General features: G+C 36.2%; 1 protein-coding gene across 6 annotated transcripts in view; it reads left to right on the top strand.

Annotated features, from left to right (window-relative positions):
• LOC127837729 (F-box only protein 38-like) overlaps positions 1-20,197 on the top strand; it is a 57,505-nt gene that overhangs the window by 3,585 nt on the left and 33,723 nt on the right. For 3 of the 6 annotated variants that reach the window (XR_008029453.1, XM_052365040.1, XM_052365039.1), the window contains exons 2-6: positions 3,399-4,710; positions 4,884-5,062; positions 6,520-6,655; positions 6,997-7,136; positions 16,173-16,346. Coding sequence is in view for 5 of the 6 variants with exons in the window: in XM_052365040.1 (XP_052221000.1) it covers positions 3,470-4,710; positions 4,884-5,062; positions 6,520-6,655; positions 6,997-7,136; positions 16,173-16,346 (1,870 nt within the window). In the remaining variant the exon portion in view is untranslated. The remainder of the gene's footprint in view (positions 1-3,398; positions 4,711-4,883; positions 5,063-6,519; positions 6,656-6,996; positions 7,137-16,172; positions 16,347-20,197) is intronic. The other 3 variants (XM_052365041.1, XM_052365042.1, XM_052365043.1) reach the window with 3 other exon arrangements.

Here is a 20,197-nt window from a genome sequence, read left to right on the forward strand (position 1 = left end):
ATTTTACTCATATCTTTCCTGAGATCAATTAAAACAAACCAACAAACAAAACCAACAAAAATAAAACATTATGACTAGACTCTCTTAGCCTATATAAAACTAAATATAATGAGCCTATATAAAATAAAATAGTATGACTAGACTCTCTTAGCCTATATAAATAAAATAGTATGACTAGGCTCTCTTAGCCTATATAAAATAAAACAGTATGACTAGACTCTCTTAGCCTATATAAAATAAAACAGTATGAATGGACTCTCTTAGCCTAAATAAAATAAAATAGTATGAGTAGACTCTTATAGCCTATATAAAATAAAAAAGTATGAGTAGACTCTCATTGCCTATATAAAATAAAATAGTATGACTAGACTCTCTTAGCCTATATAAAATAAATAGTATGACTAGACTCTCTTAGCCTATATAAAATAAAATAGTATGAGTAGACTTTCATAGCCTATATAAAATAAAATAGTATGAGTAGACTCTCATAGCCTATATAAAATAAAGTAATATGAGTAGACTCTCATAGCCTATATAAAATAAAACAGTATGACTTATAGACTCTCATAGCCTATATAGAATAAAATAGTATGACTAGACTCTCTTATCCTTTATAACAGTATAAAATTGGTTCACTCATTACACAGTACACACACAAAATTTGTTATTTTCACATATTCACTCATATTCAGTCATTACAAAGACAAAATCTTTTATTTTTGCACATATTTTACTCATATCTTTCCCGAGATCAATAAAAAATAATATATGACTAGACTCTCGTAGCCTTTATACATGTATATAAAAGTATAAAATTGGTTCACTCATTACACAAACAAAATCTGTTAATTTCACACATTCACTCATATTCACTCATTACAAAGACATAATCTGTTTTTTTCACATATTTTACTCATATATTCAGGGGTGTAAAATTTTGCCAAAAGCAACTTGCCCTGCAGGGCCACCAACTTGTAAAAGCAGATCGCCCATACTGATTTTGTGGTCGCCCTGCATTTTTCACAGCAAATATGTATAATTATTATTTGTGTTAAAAACAATACAATTGTTTACTTGACAAGCTATTATAATTATGTCTGTAAACATTAACCATGTGTTGACTTGTGTAAATAAACAATAATAACAAAAAATAACCAAGTTTTTCACCTTTTATTCACCCATTGTCCTATAATCATTCATGCATAGGATTAGACTTTCAGCAATGTGCCTAATAAATATACCAGTCTTACATATTATCCAACACATTGACCAACTATTAAATTCGGTAAGTCAAAATTGTCACTTATTTTCAATAAAACTATCCAGTTTGAAACGTATACCTGACGTTTTCTTTTTGCCTGCCTGTAATTCCTTTGCTCTAGCTTTCATTTGTTTATTTGGCCAGATTTTGATGTATCACTATCTTTATTATCCTTACAATTATTCGCTCCTAAAAAAGTTACGAATGTCGATATGTTTGGACTAAGACATAATGCGGGAATATAAACTGTGTCCCAATAACAATTGCCCCACGCCCATTGCAGACTGGTTTCAGTTCCAACATAAAGAGCAGCATTTCTTTGTTATTTAACGACTGCACAGTCTATTAACATGACAACCAGACTACCACCTGTTACCTTATCAAAGCACTGGCTGATCTAGTTATGCGGTCGCCCGGACGGGCGAGTATTTTTGAGATTCCATTCGCCCAAGGCTAAAATATGGTAGTCAATGCGAGTGGGCGACCGTTATTTTACACCCCTGATATTTCCTGAGATCAATTAAAATAAGTATGACTAGACTCTCATAGCCTTTTTAAAAGTATAAAATTGGTTCACTCATTACACAGATCTATATTTAAATATTGAACTATATTGAAATAAATATAGAAATATATTTAAATATAGTTCTGTGACCCATAATTACTGTGAATTAACATGTCAGGCAATTATGTTATTACAATATTCATAGATGAGCCAGCCTCCATGTCTGATTTTTTTTGTAGAATGTTTTCATGAGTTTGATTGAAAGATGACATTATTGGCCTAATATGATAATTACATGGCATTATTATACCACCACCAATTTCATGATGTTCCGGCCATGCCATGATGAATAAGAACTAGGTATAGGTTCACCACTGACAAAAGCATGGATTTTCTCACCGTCCTCGAAAACTTGCCGGAAACAAGGTGCAGTTTCTTTAGGTACATGTCCACAAGGTTAGCCTGCATGTCAGTAAGGTAGAGATGGCGCTTTTCATCAGTCATTTGGTTGTGTAAGCTTAAATCAAAATAATGTATCCAAGTTCAGTTATCCACACAAGACAGGCACTTAAGTCATGAATATTAATATATTCCCTATCTACTGTCAACATTGTTGGTTGATCTGTCATTGGAGGGCGTATTTTATAATGATGATAGCCCTTGATAACAGTAATACAGTATAGGTATCTAAACAGGGCCGATATTTATGCTTTAAATAAATTAAAAATTAAGTTTCAATATTTCAAATAAATATAGTCTACAGTCATATATAAAATATATTTTTTCATGAAATATTTTTTATATTTTAGGCATAAAAACACTATCTCAGACTGTGTTGGCCACCTAGGTATCTAACTAAAGTTTGTTTCTTGATTGTAAATGGCTTTTTTACCATTAAGTACATGTATATTGATTCTATACAAAATATGCTAAAATTAATTAAATGGCTAGTCTGGAACTTACATATCATTATTACATTACATTTCTCATAGATTTGGTACAATAAATTTGTTTGAGATGTTCCCAGTCTTTTTTGCTCCAATGATTTAGAAAACCTGCCTTTATATATGTGAATAAAAATGCACTCTGATTTTTTTCTAATATCTTCTTACAGTATTTAACATTATGATCATAAGCGTATGAAATCTAATTAAAAGCAAAAGATGTGATACCAAACATGCATTTAAGTTTTGGTGGTCCACAAAAAAGTCTGGCCTCGATTTGATGTAAGTGGTGTGTAGGTAAATTAATCCACCCTGTAAAAAATTAATAGGTCACAAAACATGAATTTGTGCTAAAAAAAGTGGTAAATGGCTAGATGTGACCAAGAATGGATGGACTTACAATTATGTTAGCTTCACTTCAAAAGTGAATGTATTTTTTTCGTTGTGATTCTAAGAGAAAAGTAATTCACGCTACTGATTCGGAACTCCTGTTGATCTTAAACTACTGACCCCACTGAACTTCTTTGGAATAGGAGCCTTTTTATTTAAATTGGACAAACTGTTGGATTGGTGTGTGTAAAATTCAACAATTTTCAGTCAAGCAATATGTAACATGATGGTTGATCGATATTGTAGAGATTAGATAATTATAACTTGTTTACATTTAATAAGATTTTCTTCATTTCAGGACGAGCAGCACTAACAGTAATTGACACAGTTTGTGACCTACATATTAAATTAACAAGAAGAAATTAAGTCATGAAGGCAAAGCAAAAGAAGACATCTACTTTGACAAAGACCAGAATGGTAAAGCCAAAGAAGTATCAGAAAAAGTATGCAGCTAATGCCAGGTCTCAAATAAAGAATTCCACAGCTAATGCCAGGTCTCAAATAAAGAATTCCACAGCTAATGCCAGGTCTCAAATAAAGAATTCCACAGCTAATGCCAGGTCTCAAATAAAGAATTCCACAGCCATACGGTCTTCCAGTAAGCAATCAAAGCAAAATATTATAAAGAAGAAAGGGAGTGTTAAACTGAATTCCAAGAAAAAACCAGTTGCTCTATGTTTGAAGAAAAAAATGAAGGCTGATTCCTCAAAACAAAAAACATCAAGAAAAACAAGTATAAAGTCAAAGTTAAATGCCCAGGATGCTAATGCAGCGTCTTGTAGTAGTGGAACCAAACCACCTAGTAAGAAAAGGCGTATAATTCCTCCTTGCACTCGAAAAACCCGGGCAATGCTTTCGAATGAACTTGGAGTTACACGCTTTACATTGGACAATGTTTTAAACTGCAAATGCCCAGCAAGCCAGCATTACACTTTCTACATTGACGGGAAGAAGAATCACGGATGCAGCTGCGGAAAAAGATTGTTCGAGTTCCTGAAATTGACTGGACGCTTGGAATCGAAAGAACCTGTGATCGAGAACGCTGAAGATAACTTTGCTAAGCTCTCAATTGAAATTCTGTGTTATATATTCCAGTTTTTGTCTTTAAGAGAGTTGCTGAGGATGGAGTCCTTGTCTACCAAAATTCAGAAAGCTGTAAGAGCAAGACTCAAGCTTATGAAAGACATAGACTTGATGGAAGATATTGCCGATAGAAGATTGTTTGAGGACGGTTTAAAAGGCCTAACAAACTTTTCCTTAATGAGACTGATTGCCAAGCTTCCCAATGTTCAGAACATCTTTAACTTTCATCCAACATTAGATGGTAAAAATGACTTGACTCTCCTTGGAATTGCTGCTGCCCTAATGTCTTCAAAGACATTACAGGGGATTGAGATATCAAACCTGGACCTTCTGGGGCTGATAAGTGTGGATGCTCCACATTTGAAGATCCTTGGTCAGTTTTCCAATCGTCTTCGGTGTTTTCCTAGCGAAGTTATGCCTTGTAATGTCTTGGTAGCTGAAACAAAAGTAACCAGTCTGCATTTAGTGGGTTGTAACCTGTTTTACTTACCACCAATGGATGCTCATCTGGAGCATTTGTATCTAAGGTGAGTAACTCATAAAATTTTCAGGGCCCGTATTAACCAACTGACTTTTAGAATTAAGTCTAATAATTATTTCATGATTATTGTTGAATTTGGCTGTGCAATATTCCAACAAATTTTTGTGTGTGAATCTCTGCAATTAAAATTAGAATGTAAACATGTTTTTTGTTTTCCAGGTTTGTGAAGTTCACTAACCCGTCGCCGTTCAAAGATTTCTCTGCAGTGAAGCTGAAATCCTTCACGTATGCCCACTGTATTGGTCCAGACAGCACCATGAAGTACATACCACTGCTCAGTGCCCTGGCGGATGCCCCTGGGCTGGCTAGACTGGAACTCCAGGGGATTCCTTTCCTGAGTATGTACACAATGATTTAGCTTTAAATTTTGCAGTCTCTCTCTGTATTAGCTGTATGCGTGTGCTTAAAGTTTTGCCTTGACTCGATTTAAGAAGAGAATTCCTTTACACCATAATCCATAAAAATGGAAAGTGTGGTCCCGGATTAGTCTGTGGAGACTTGGCACTGTTTTGGTGAGGACCGCATGATGAACTGTATTGCCCAGTTATATGTAGGTGAGCTGGCAGACCCTGGTTGGCTAGGCCTAAACTCAAGGGAATTCCTTCTTAAGAGTTCATGTGGATTCCAGTACCAGTTTTTGTTCTCAGCATTTTGGTGAATAAGGCAGTTGCCCTCCAATTTGGGAAAAATCAATACAAAAACTTGGGACTATAAGTGTTTTCATTATAATAATTTTATTTACTTAAGTTCAACTTTATAAGTTGGATAAGAAAATGCACTATATCATTCTGTTGCAATTGCACTTTTTTCTAAATTTCAATTGGGAATCGTAGACAGTCGTTTGCGAAAAATATTATAATTTTTGAAATTTGGAATTAGGTAGAATCATAGCCTCAAACTTGACCCAAAAAAATATGTTTAGGGTACAGGTAGATTCCGGGACATTAAGTTAAATAAAGGGCAATGTATGGAAACATATTATTTGTGTTCTTTTCCCACTTAAATACATGAAGTTTGTATATGTCAAGATTTGCGTGTAATCATGTTTACCCTTTTCTACCCTCTACTATAAAAAGAAATTATAATTTCTTTTTTAAGACAAATTCTTATTTTAAAAAAAATTATCTTTCATCTTAACCTGGTGTCATATTCCAGAAACTGTTTTTCATTTATCTGGTTTCATGCATATTCCAGAGAAGTTTATCTCGGAATCTAAATCCAGTTGCTTAATCCTTACCACTTAGAAGCAAAGTAAAAATGGCTATGTGCAAACAGCATAAAACCAGAACAGCCTGTGAGTAACAGTAAACTATCAGCCTGTTCAGGTTTTATGCTGTTTGCTGCTCATCATTATCTAAGGTTTGGAGATGAAGCCTTAAAAAATTAAATCTAGTAAGAAAGGTCTTAAATTAAATATAACTTTCTAAGGGACTTCAAATGCGTGAAAATACGTTTCTATGTGGTAAAGGGTTAACTTGTGTTTAACCCTTTGCATGCTGGGTAATTTGTCTTCTGCTAAAATGTCGTCTGCTGAATTTTAAAATTAGCATTTTCTTCAATTTTTTTCAAAGAATACTATCAGAATAGCAAACAGTTTGGATCCTGATGAGACGCCACCTTCTGTGGCGTCTCATCAGGATCCAAACTGTTTGCAAAGGCCTTCAAAATTCGATTCCTGCACTGAAAGGGTTAAATACTAACCAGTAACACAGTAACTGACAACTGCAAGATTTAAATCAGAGGCTGCGGAAAGAATGGCTGCAGAAATAATTTCAATATCTTGTTATTTTGACAGGTGGCATCATACAGAACATCTGTGAGGACAATTGGGAGAACGGTGGCTTCCGTCGGCTGAGAAGTATCATGTTTGGCTCGTGTAAGAACCCACTCGACTCTGACCTTGGATACCTCATTGTCACCTCTGCAGCTTAGTGAGTACATGAATTGCACGGGCTTTCTATAAAAGCCGAAAGTACTGTCCCTGATTAGCCAGTGTGGACTGCACAGGCTGATTTTGGACAACACTTTACGCACATGTATTTAATCTTTGTATTCAACATGGCAGCTAATAATTTTTAATTAAGGGGTTTTCTTAAGTTTCAAAGCAGGCAGATGATTTCTGAAGATAGCTTGGGAATTAAGTTTAGTTCAACTGAAGCATTAAAATGTAGTATACATGTAGTATTGTTAAAATGACAGGGTGATTGTCCTGGTTACTAAGTGGTAATACAACACTTAAAAAAAGTAAGTTTTGGAAATAATTTTCTTGCAGCCTGGAGTCGCTGTATATCCAGCCTTCACTGACCAAGGATGCGTTCTTCACAGCTCTCTCTGTAGCAGATGTCACTATCAACCCAGGCTTTGAAAAGCTGTGTCTGGGTTGGACAGACACCTTCCCCTACCCTGACAGAGGTTTGCATGCTCATGTTTTTTGGAAGGAGGTCAAATTTTGGGTCATTGTAGGGCCCCATACCCAATGTAAAAAAGTTTATAATATTCCCCAATGGCTGCCTGAAATTCCTAATGGAAGTTTTTCAAAGAAGAACAAATTTGGTTCTTAACTCAAATAACTTGCAGTTCGTTACGGTTTTATACTGTTTGCTGCTATCATTATCTATGGCTGCAATTGCATAACCAAAGTTAAAATGCACCTGGCGATTAATCTTTGGAATCATAAGTTGTTGTTTTTAGCTCACCTGAGCACAACGTGCTCATGGTGAGCTATTGTGATCACCTTTTGTCTGTCGTCCGTCATGCGTCGTGTGTCCGTCGTCAACATTGGCCTTGTGAACACTCTAGAGGCCACATTTATTGTCCGATCTTCATGTAACTTTGTCAGAACATTTGTCCTAATGATACCCCGACCGAGTTCGAAACTGGGTCATGCTGGGTCAAAAACAAGGTCACTAGGTCAAAAAAAAGAAAAACCTTGTAAACACTGTAGAAGTCACATTTGATGCCCAATCTTCATGTAACTTTGTCAAAATGTTTGTCTTATTGATATGTTGGTTGAGTTCAAAAACGGTTTTGGTCCATTGAAAAACATGGCCGCCAGGGGTGGGGCAGTATTCCTTATATGGCAATAGAGAAACCTTGTTAACACTCTAGAAGTCACAATTTTTGCCCAATCATCATGAAACTTGATCAAAACATTGGTTTCATTGATATCTCGGACGAGTTTGAAAATGGGCCAGATCGGTGGAAAAACATGGCCGCCAGGGGGCGGGGCAGTTTTTTCTATATGTATATAGTGAAAACATGTGGAAGTCACATTTTTGGTCCAATCTTCATGAAATTTGGTCAGAACATTTGTTTCCTGGATACGACGGTTGAGTTTGAAAATGGTTCGGATCGGTAAAAAAACACGGCCGCTAGGGGGCAGGGCAGTTTTGCTTATATGGCAATAGTTAAACATTGTTAACACTCTAGGGGTCACATTTACATGTATAGTCCAATCTTCATGAAACTTGGTCTGAACATTTGTTTTTATGCCCCCAAATCGAAAGATCGGGGGTATATTGTTTTTGGTCTGTCTGTCATTGTATGTGTGTGTCCCAAAACTTTAACCAAAACTTTAACCTTGGTCATAACTTTTGCAATATTGAAGATAGCAACTTGATATTTGGCATGCATGTGAATCTCATGGAGCTGCACATTTTGAGTGGTGAAAGGTCAAGGTCATCCTTCGAGGTCAAAGGTCAAAAAAACAAATTCAAAAATTTAACCAAAACTTTAACCTTCTTCATAACTTTTGCAATATTGAACATAGCAACTTGATATTTGGCATGCATGTGTATCTCATGGAGCTGCAAATTTTAAGTAGTGAAAGGTCAAGGTCATCCTTCAAGGTCAAAGGTCAAAAAAATAATTCGAAGCGGCGCATTAGGGGGCATTGTGTTTCTGACAAACACATCTCTTGTTATGATAGTTAGGCTGAGTTTGACAATGGTTTCGGTCTGTTGAAAAATATGGCCGCCAAGGGGCGGGGCAGCTTTGCTTATATGGCCATAGTGAAACCTTTTTAACACTCTAGAAGTAACATTTATAGCCCAATCTTCATGGAACTTGGTCCGAAGATTTGTTGTATTGATAGCTTGGCTGTGTTGGAAAATGGTTACGGTTTGTTGAAAAAACATGGCCCCCAGGGCAGCAGCAGTTTTCATAATAGACTATATTAAAACCATGTTAACACTCTAGTTGTAATTCGGATGTTGGTGCACAATGATGATGATGATGATGATGATGATTATGATGATTATGATGATACTGGTAATGGATTCAGAAACATTAACCCCAACCCAAATATCTTATTATAATTATTGCATTACTCAAATTAATTATTGCCATTACTTATGATTGTTATCCATACACTGTAACTCCAATATAGCGCTCTCCGTTATAACACTGAATCCAATATAACGCGGGGGGTGCTTGGATCCCATTTTTTCTCCAACCTTCCATTTCTGATTCAAATCCATGTTATGCAATTTCATGTATTTTCAGAAAATCAAAGATGGTGGCGATCACATCTTGATTGCTTTATTCAACCGTTTGTTTTACTGATTTTAATCGCTTCGAAGACAACAACAACGACAGCTAATTGGTGTTAATCTGTTGTGTAATGCCAATAAAGGTGTGAAAAACTCGCGTGTCAGTGTTTATTACATATATTCCTTATCAGAGCGGTATAGTGCGCTAATTTCAATAAGTTAAGTGCAAGCGGGATAATTATCAAATTAAAGTTATTCAAAACGATTAATACATTCTTACTTTGATATGATAGCAGTTTGACTATATTAAACGAGCGGCTGTGAAATATACTGCCCACTGTATAAAACAAGTTTTTTCTGTCTAGTGTTTAGGCATTTAATCTTGCTGTTTCGTGTACGAGAAATTAATTAAATAATCCAGACAATTTATTTACATGCTAACGCAGTGTAATTTTTAACAGAGTTTCACTTGCATATTTGCCCGGTATCAGAAAGTCCACTGGAAACATGTTTTTTGCATACGTATGACGCAATAAAACATTTATTTGTACATGTATTGTATTGCATTCAATCTAAATTTAAACTCGCTTGTCCAATGAAAGCTCTGCAGTCTGCCCCAAAATGCATTATTCTCTTCACACTTCTAAAAATGGCATATGCATATGCTTTGTGTTTATGAATTTCTTAAACATATTTATCGTCATAAATGTTCAAGATTTTTATTTTGTAAGTAATGTTGTAACTTTATTGGATTATCGGATTAATGTGTACATTAGAACAGCGGTATGTATACTGTCAATGATACGATTCTGTTTATAAGCATGAATTTGCCGATGACAACACAACATGGCAATAAACAGGACCTATATTATAAGCTATAATATACCTGTTTTTTTTATAGCCCCCTTCAATAAATGAGCTCAAAACTTATAACGCGGATCCGTTTATAACGCTGTTTCATGGCTTGGACCCCATTGACCGCGTTATATTGGAGTTACAGTGTATCTTTGCAGAAATTTAACATAGTGGTTAAACCAATAAAACAACAAGAAGCATTACATATGAATCTTATATGACTTTTCATTCACTTATCCTAGGCTACTCTCTATAAAACTCATTTATACCTGTGCCTGCATTGTTGCCAGCTGGTAATTGTGTAACACTCCTGGAAATTGACCCAAATTAACTGGGCACTTTCATCCGATAGATATGACATTACAACTTGAAATGTTTTACCCCCTACAATTTTCAGTTAGTCAGTAGTTTGTGTGTGATTAAAAAAGATTTGTGATTTTAGCTAGTTTTATTGTTGTTTCAATTGGAAATATCAATGCAAGGTGAGTCTTAAAATTGTTCCAGTTGTTTAAAAACACTTTTTATCCCACTTTTACAGCGAAATCGGTTGATTAAAGCCCCGTTTATTAAATTTCATCTATAATCAACGGCAAGGCTATAATCAATGGCACGAAATGAAGTCATCAACTGCCGAACCGGGACTACTTTTTCCCACGCACCTTGTCACCTGTATTTGCCAAGTGCATCAATAATAAAAACAATCTCAAATGTTTGTCAATCTTAATGACCTTTAAACAAAGGAAAGTAGCAAAAAATGTGTTTTTTGTCATTTATTGTCATTAAAATCTAGTACATGTATAAGGTAAACTTAACACTATGCAAATAGGTTCTGTTGTTGTTGCTCCCCTTTGAAGAAGTCAGTTCGAGTTGCTCCCCTTCGACCGTAGAAAACAATCGTCTGGACCAAGAAATCCTAAGTTAATTTACAAGCTGCTCTCGGATATGCGTCCATCTGATTTTTCTTCAAAGCATCTTTTCTACCTGGCAATACGCACAAATGACACTGCATCCCGGTGATTCTTGCGTCAACAATTGGGTGTCAACAAGTTAGGTCAGATGCTGAAGGCCATGGCAAAAGACGCCGGCTTTCTCAAGCACAAGAGTCTGAATAGAATAATGAACCACTCAGTTCGCAAATTCCTGGTCCAAAAACTTCGAAATGCAAACATTCCACCCACTGAAACCATGGCCATAACAGGGCACAAAAATGTCCAGTCCAATTATTCCAACATATCTGTTGAACAGCAGCAAAAGTGTTCATTCTTGCTCAGTCCAGTAAATGTAACAATCCAACAGATTCCTCTTGTTCACCTTCATGCACCAAAACTGTAGCCGAAATGCGGCCTAGACAACCACTGTCTACCGTCGAACAAGTTGATCTTGATGTTCGCCCCACCCAGTCACTTCACCAGCAAATGTCTCTCTAGTTCGAACAACTTTGTCTCACAATTCTTTTGTGCTACTTTCAACATTCAAAATGTTAATGTATATAATAAGCTTAAATCTAAGTAATCTTTGTTATTTCATCACGAAATAACCACATATTATAACAAAGAAGCAAATATTGTGCACCTCGTGATTGACTCGATAGTTTGATATCGAAAGTGAATTGTGTGTGGTGTTAGGCTACCTTGTAAACAAATGTAGTTCCTTGTATATAACAACTTAATGTCATATTTATATCATAAAACTTAAAGGTTTGCAATTCAATATGATTAAAATTGTAATTAATAACGCTCGACACTTTGTTACAGAACGATATTCTGATTAAAAAAAATGATTATTTGATCAGCGGTTATTTTTGGAACGCGGAGTAATACACTGACCTTGGTTACACTACAGTCATTATCAAAGTACGACAAACACTCATGAAAACTTATTTTGTTTAAATAAAAAAAGTTTACTGAATAAAAAGTGGGATAAATAGAATAATAGGTCAGTGTTGATTATAGATCAGGTTTATCATGCTCGGCACGAAAACGAAAAAGCACTCGCCAAGGCTCGTGCTTTTTGTTTTCTAAGCCTCGCATGATAAACCTGATCTATAATCAACACTAACCTATTATTCTCTATTTATCCCACTTTTACAGCGAAATCGGTTGATTAAAGCCCCGTTTATTAAATTTCATCTATAATCAACGGCAAGGCTATAATCAATGGCACGAAATGACGTCATCAACTGCCGAACCGGGACTACTTTTTCCCACGCACCTCGTCACCTGTATTTGCCAAGTGCATCAATAATAAAAACAATCTCAAATGTTTGTCAATCTTAATGACCTTTAAACAAAGGAAACTAGCAAAAAACGTGTTTTTTGTCATTTATTGTCATTAAAACCTAGTATAAGGTAAATTTAACACTATGCAAATAGGTTCTGTTGTTGTTGCTCCCCTTTGAAGAAGTCAGTTCGAGTTGCTCCCCTTCGACCGTAGAAAACAATCGTCTGGACCAAGAAATCCTGAGTTAATTTACAAGCTGCTCTCGGATATGCGTCCATCACTGCATCCCGGTGATTCTTGCGTCAACAATTAGGTGTCAACAAGTTAGGTCAGATGCTGAAGGCCATGGCAAAAGACGCCGGCTTTCTCAAGCACAAGAGTCTGAAGAGAATAATGAACCACTCAGTTCGCAAATTCCTGGTCCAAAAACTTCGAAATGCAAACATTCCACCCACTGAAACCATGGCCATAACAGGGCACAAAAATGTCCAGTCCAATTATTCCAACATATCTGTTGAACAGCAGCAAAAGTGTTCATTTTTGCTCAGTCCAGTAAATGTAACAATCCAACAGATTCCTCTTGTTCACCTTCATGCACCGAAACTGTAGCCGAAATGCGGCCTAGACAACCACTGTCTACCGTCGAACAAGTTGATCTTGATGTTCGCCCCACCCAGTCACTTCACCAGCAAATGTCTCTCTAGTTCCAACAACTTTGCCTCACAATTCTTTTGTGCTACTTTCAACATTCAAAATGTTAATGTATATAATTAGCTTAAATCCAAGTAATCTTTGTTATTTCGTCACGAAATAACCACATATTATAACAAAGAAGCAAATATTGTGCACCTCGTGATCGACTCGATAGTTTGATATCGAAAGTGAATTGTGTGTGGTGTTAGGCTACGTTGTAAACAAATGTAGTTCCTTGTATATAACAACTTAATGTCATATTTATATCATAAAACTTAAAGGTTTGCAATTCAATATGATTAAAATTGTAATTAATAACGCTCGACACTTTGTTACAGAACGATATTCTGATTAAAAAAATAATGATTATTTGATCAGCGGTTATTTTTGGAACGCGGAGTAATACACTGACCTTGGTTACACTACAGTCATTATCAAAGTACGACAAACACTCATGAAAACTTATTTTGTTTAAATAAAAAAAGTTTACTGAATAAAAAGTGGGATAAATAGAATAATAGGTCAGTGTTGATTATAGATCAGGTTTATCATGCTCGGCACGAAAACGAAAAAGCACTCGCCAAGGCTCGTGCTTTTTGTTTTCTAAGCCTCGCATGATAAACCTGATCTATAATCAACACTAACCTATTATTCTCTATGTCAAAAATGTGAACAATTTGGTAGTAAAAAAACAACAACTTATCATATCTTTTAAGAAGCACAAACAACTGTTTGAACAAAAGTTGATTTGCATTTGTTTTTGCAAAAATAATGTATTTATGCTACAGATTTTGTGTGCATTTAAATTACAAATAGTTTGATAGTTGTTTTGATATGATACATTTTTAAATGTCTTGTGTGTGTTTACTTCTATATTTGCACAAATTTATAACTATAAGAAAGATCAAGTGATGTTTCTAGTAGCTGTACATATTCTCATACTCATTTACTTTTTTATAACTGACTTTGATATATGATAACAATTCGACATATTTTTTTTATTATGCAAAAACTATATTATAAAAACACAATCTCTTGAACAAATACGATTGTTTTTAGTATCTAAAAGTGTTCTTGCTAAACAGATTTTAACAGTCATCCCCTATAAAATGCTGAGATGCTTATCTCATGATCTCAAATTTGGACAACAATTTGTTGAAAAATGTACTTCCATTTTCTTTTGCTGATGCTCATTATTAAATTACTGTCCTCATAGTACTTTTATCCGAAATAATAGCTTTGTCGCAACTGGTAACAAATGTCTATTTAAAAAAAAATTAAACACACACACACACACAAAAAAACTGATGACGCATACATGTATATATATCTGCCGAAACAGCAAACCTTTTCTTTTCACAAAACAAGGTTAACAAACCTTGTTTCCTGGATATGACGGTTGAGTTCAAAAATGATTTTGATCCATCTAGTAACATGACCGCCAGGGAGGGGGGGGTCATTTTTAACCAGGTTTTCCGAAGGAAAAAACTGGTTATTAGATTGGCGAATGCGGGCGGGCTGGCTGGCTGGCTGGCGGGCTGGCTGGCGGGCTGGCTGGCTGGCTGGCGGGCTGGCGGAACAAGCTTGTCCGGGCCATAACTATGTCGTTCATTGTCAGATTTTAAAATCATTTGGCACATTTGTTCACCATCATTGGACGGTGTGTCGCGCGAAATAATTACGTCGATATCTCCAAGGTCAAGGTCACACTTTGAGTTCAAAGGTCAAAAATGGCCATAAATGAGCTTGTCCTGGCCATAACTATGTCATTCATTGTGAGATTTTAAAATCATTTGGCACATTTGTTCACCATCATGGGACGATGTGTCGCACGAAAGAATCACGTCAATATCTCCAATGTCAAGGTCGCCACGACTAAAAATAGATTAAAAAAAAAAAAAACTTACAAAGGGGGTTAATTTTGTTTGTTCATTTCAAAAGTTCAGTTTGAGTTTTCTCCCTTTATCAGATTTTTTTTTTCACAATGAAAACCTGGTTTTGTGACAATTTTGTCCCTTGTCCTTATATTTATATACTGAAAAAGCCTGTGAGCACTCTAAAAGTCACATTTTTTGGTCAATCATCATGAAACTAGGTCAAAACATTGGTTTTATTGACATGTCGGATTAATTTGAAAATGGTCGTGATCAGTGAAAAAACATTGCCGCCAAGAGATGGGGCGGTTTTCTCTGTATGTTTTTAAGAAGCATTTTCGTTATATGTAAATTTAAAAAACATTGGGTATTATAAACATGGCCGCCAGGGTGGGAGGGGGAATTTTCTATATAGGACTATTGTGAATACTTTGGAACACCTTATTTTGAAGTCAGTCTTGTCATACTAATAATTTGAAATATTTGCTGAAGAGTTTTAATCTTTGTTTCTTTCCATCTAAGTCTCTCAGGTGAGCGCCCCAGGGCCCTTTTGTGCCTCTTGTTATAACTTTTGGGAATGGGGCTGGGTCCCTATGGATTTGGAAAATTCGTGGCGTTTTGACTAAAATTGGGAAATTATTATTGTTGTTGTGATGCTTAAAAATGCTTCAAAATTCAAATTAAAAGTGTTTTCAGTTTTGTTCTTACTTTGTTCTTTCTACTTATAAAGCAGGAAGGGAGATGAAAAAAATAGTGAGATTTTTTTTTTGAAACCTTAAATTGGGAATTCGAAAGTCCCCTTCTGGGAAATACATATACTTTTTTCCATTGGGAATGGAGCTGAATACGTGATCTGATTTATAACGAAGAAACACATCATCTATGAACACTGTCAAGAAGTCTAGTGGTTGTCCTGACTGTTCATTTCAATGTTCAACTTTGACCTGTAAATGGGGTAACTAATGGCTGAGACTTCTCTATTGAACAGCAATATCTAACTGATTTTGATTGCCATTTGTTTTTTAGCAAATTGAAATATTTAATCACCACCTTTCTTAAACTTTTGCATTTGGGGATAATTGCAAATTGACGCTGGAGAGATATAAGAAAATGCCTTACTGGTAGTGACAAGTTTTGATGAAATACTTGAATCTTAGTAGCTGTTTTGAATGCGTAAGATGTTTTTGAAATGGTTTAACCCCTATAGTTTAAGAAGTGTTGGGACAATCACATAAATTTTTAACGACATTTGTATGGGATTTTCATTTACTATCTATTATTATTCTAGCTAAACTCACACATTGTTTCTCCTTCAGATGTGTGGACCAATGCCCGACTGTCTGCGACCGGTTTTCAGGAGGAGCTAGACTCGGTAGCCTGGATAACGGACGCAGGCATGAGGATGGTGGGGCAGAACTTCGCAGGGACTCGCACCCTAGAGATCAGCCACTGTCCCCTGCTCTCCAACCCCATACTCTGGTTCACTCCAGGTAGATGTTATGGCCAGTCTGCAAAGGCTTATCAGGGACAACACTCTCTGGCTACACAGATTATTATGCTTCCCCTAAAAATTTTGGGGGGAACATATAGTCGCCCTTCGTCTGTCCGTCCGTCTGTGTGTCCGTCCGTCTGTGTGTCCGCCGTGCACAATTTTTGTCCGGGCTATTTCTCAGCAACTAATGACGGGAATTCAATGAAACTTTATGGGAAGCTTCACTACCAAGAGGAGATGTGCATATTATCAGCGGGTTCTGGTCGGATGATTTTGTCACAGAGTTATGGCCCTTTGAAATTTTCCATTAACTGTACATGTAGTGCAATTCTTGTGCGGGCTATTTCTCAGCAACTAATGACCGGAATTCAATGAAACTTTATGGGAAGCTTCACTAACGAGAGGAGATGTGCATATTATCAGCGGGTTCTGGTCGGATGATTTTTTACAGAGTTATGGCCCTTTGAAATTTTATATAAAAAATTATTGTCCCCCCAACTACTGTGCCCTCAAGATGTTTCCTTTTATCTGAATATATAGTGCAATATTGTGACAAAAAAAACCTTTGAGGAGCATCACTCGTCTCCGACGGTTTCTTGTTTTATATAGAAGAGTGAAAGAGTCATTCCTCGTCAGTGTTTTTTTTCATTAAAAATCGGGTCCGGTAACCGGACCCATTCCCAATGGAAAAAAGTATATATTTTTTCCAAATGGGAGCTAAAAATTCCCAATGGAACCCCCCCCCCAAAAAAAATTGTTATGGCCCCGGTAGGGTGGCATATAGCAGTTGAACTGTCCGTCAGTATGTGTGTATGTCAGTATGTGTGTATGTCAGTATGTGTGTATGTCAGTATGTGTGTTTGTCAGTTTGTCCATCCGTCCGAAAAAAACTTCAACTTTGGCCATAACTTTTGCATTATTGAAGATAGCAACTTGATATTTGGCATGCATGTGTATCTCATAGAGCTGAACATTTTGAGTGGTGAAAGGTGAAGGTCAAGGTCATCCTACAAGGTTAAATGTCAAATATATGGCATCTGTCCGTCCGAAAACTTTAACATTGGCCATTACTTTTTCAATATTGAAGATAGCAACTTGATATTTGGCATGCATGTGCATCTCACGCAGCTGCACATTTTGAGTGGTGAAGGTCAAGGTCATTCTTTCAGGTAAAATGTCTAATATACGCGTCTGTCTGTCCGTCCGTCCAAAAACTTTAACATTGGCCATAACTTTTTCAATATTGAAGATAGCAAATTGATATGTGTATCTCATAAAGCTGAACATTTTGAGTGGTGGAAGTTCAAGGTCAAGTCATCCTTCAAGGTCAAAGGTAATTTTTTTTTTTTTTTTTTTTTTCAAAGCCGCGTTCACATGAAGCTGCACATTGAGAGTGGTGGAAGTTCAAGGTTAAGATCATCCTTAAAGGTCAAAGGTCAACAAATTTTTTTTCAAAGTGGCGTTATCATGAAGCTGCACACTTTGAGTGGTGGAAGTTCAAGGTCAAGGTAATCCTTCAAGGTCAAAGGTCAACAAAAGATAAAAAATTTCAAAGCGGCATTCTCATGAAGTTGCACATTGTGAGTGGTGGAATTTTAAGGTCAAGGTCATCCTTCAAGGTCAAAGGTAAAACAAATTTTTTTATTTTTTTTTCAAAGTGGCAGTGGCGTTCTCATGAAGCTGCACATTTTGAGTGGTGGAAGTTCAAGGTCAAGGTCATCCTTCAAGGTCAAAGGTCAATTATATATTTTTTAATTCAAAGCGGCGCAATAGGGGGCATTTTGTTTCTGACGAACACATCTCTTGGTGAAGGTCAGGTCAAATGTCTAATATATGGCGTCTGTCCAATAACTTTAACATTAAAAAAACAAACTTTCGGGAGCATCACCCATCTCCGACTGTTTCTTGTTTTATATAAAAGAGGGAAAGAGTCATTCCTCGAGTCGTTAGCCAGATTCTGGGAAAACAAGGCCTAATGCATGTGCATAAAATTTCAACCCAGATTAGCCTGTGCAGTCAGCAGAAGCAAAATTGGGACAAACAAGCATATTTGGAATGTGGGCGATGATTCAGTTAAAATAAAGGGAATCCGAATGGAAGGTTTAAAAAAACAAAGTTATATATATTGTTTATTAAATGCAACACTTTTTATTTCCCTATGCAGAACATATAATATTGACAACTTAAAAATACTTAATTATCAATTTTTAAGTATTTGTTCGCAACAAATAAAACGAACCAAATTCCCAATCTGAAGCCTTCACGGAGTGAATATTTGCAATTTCAGGTTCTTTCATGCTATTTTTTTAGCGAAGCTGTTTTCGGAGAAAACCTGAGCTATTGTTATAGCCAGCTCCTCATTCGCTGTCCGCCGCGGGCGTCGTGCTAAAACCTTAACATTGGCCATAACTTTTTGAATATTGAAGATAGCACCTTGATATTTGGTATGCATGTGTATCTCATGGAGCTGCACATTTTGAGTGGTAACATTTCAAGGTGAACATCATCCTTCAAGGTCAAGGGTAAAAAAAACAAAGTCAAGGAAAGTAATAAGCTTTAAATGGACATAGTTATCTGACCTGCCCATGTATATATTTTTGTTAAATAAATCAAAGCGCCGCAGTAGGCGGCATTGTGTTTCTGACAAACACATTATGGTAAAAGGTCAAGGTCATCCTTTACGGTCTACGGTAAAAAATACAAATTTAAGGGAAGTAATAAGCTTTAAAAAGGGAGATAATTATTCAATATTGAACATAGCCACTTTATATGCATTGGCATGCATGTGTATCTCATTGAGCTGCACATTTCGAATCAACAATCACAGTCGCGGTAGTGGCTTTTAATTATTTGCTACTAAAAATAGAGATTTGTTAGAGACAATTATTTTCAAGGGAAGTAATTTATATAATTATAAATCTCACATACTTCCTTACCAAGAATTGAAGTTCTTTTCACAGTTACTGTACAGATTCATTATTTTGATTATTTATAACTCAAATGATTGATTTGTCAAAGTTTTTTTAGCTCACCTGATTGCTCAGGTGAGCTTTTGTGACCGGTCTTTGTCCGTCGTCTGTCCGTCCGTTAACATTTGCTCGTAAACACTCTAGAGGCCACATTTCTCGTCCCATCTTCATGAATCTTGGTCAGAAGCTTTGTCCCAATGAAATCTCGGCCGAATTCGAAACTGGGTTGTGCCGGGTCAAAAACCTAGGTCGCTAGGCCAAAAAAAAGAAAAACCTTGTAAACACTGTAGAAGTCACATTTCATTCCCAATCTTCATGTTACTTTGTCAAAATGTTTGTCTTTATGATATCTTGGTTGAGCGTTCAAAAGTGGTTCCGATCTGTTGAAAAACATGGCCGCCAGTGGGCCGGGCAGTTTTCCTTATTTGGCTATAGAGAAACCTTGTAAACACTCTAGAAGTCAGAATTTTTGCCCAAACATCATGAAAGTTGGTCAAAACATTGGTTCAATTGATGTCTCGGATGAGTTTGAAAATGGTCGAGATCGGTGAAAAAACATGGCAGCCAGTGGGCGGGGCATTTTTCTCTATATGTATATAGTGGCAGTTTTCCCTATTTGGCTATAGAGAAACCTTGTAAACACTCTAGAAGTCACAATTTTTGCCCAATCATCATGAAAGTTGGTCAAAACATTGGTTTTATTGATATCTCGGACGAGTTTAAAAATGGTCCGGATCGGTGAAAAAACATGGCCGCCAGTAGGCGTGGCATTTTTCTCTATATGTATATAGTGAAAACATGTGAACACAGTAGATGTCACATTTTTGGCCCAATTTTCATGAAATTTGGTCAGAACATTTGTTTCCTTGATACGAGAGTT

Source organism: Dreissena polymorpha, chromosome 7 (genome assembly GCF_020536995.1).
Source record: "Dreissena polymorpha isolate Duluth1 chromosome 7, UMN_Dpol_1.0, whole genome shotgun sequence".
Lineage (NCBI taxonomy): Eukaryota > Metazoa > Mollusca > Bivalvia > Myida > Dreissenidae > Dreissena > Dreissena polymorpha.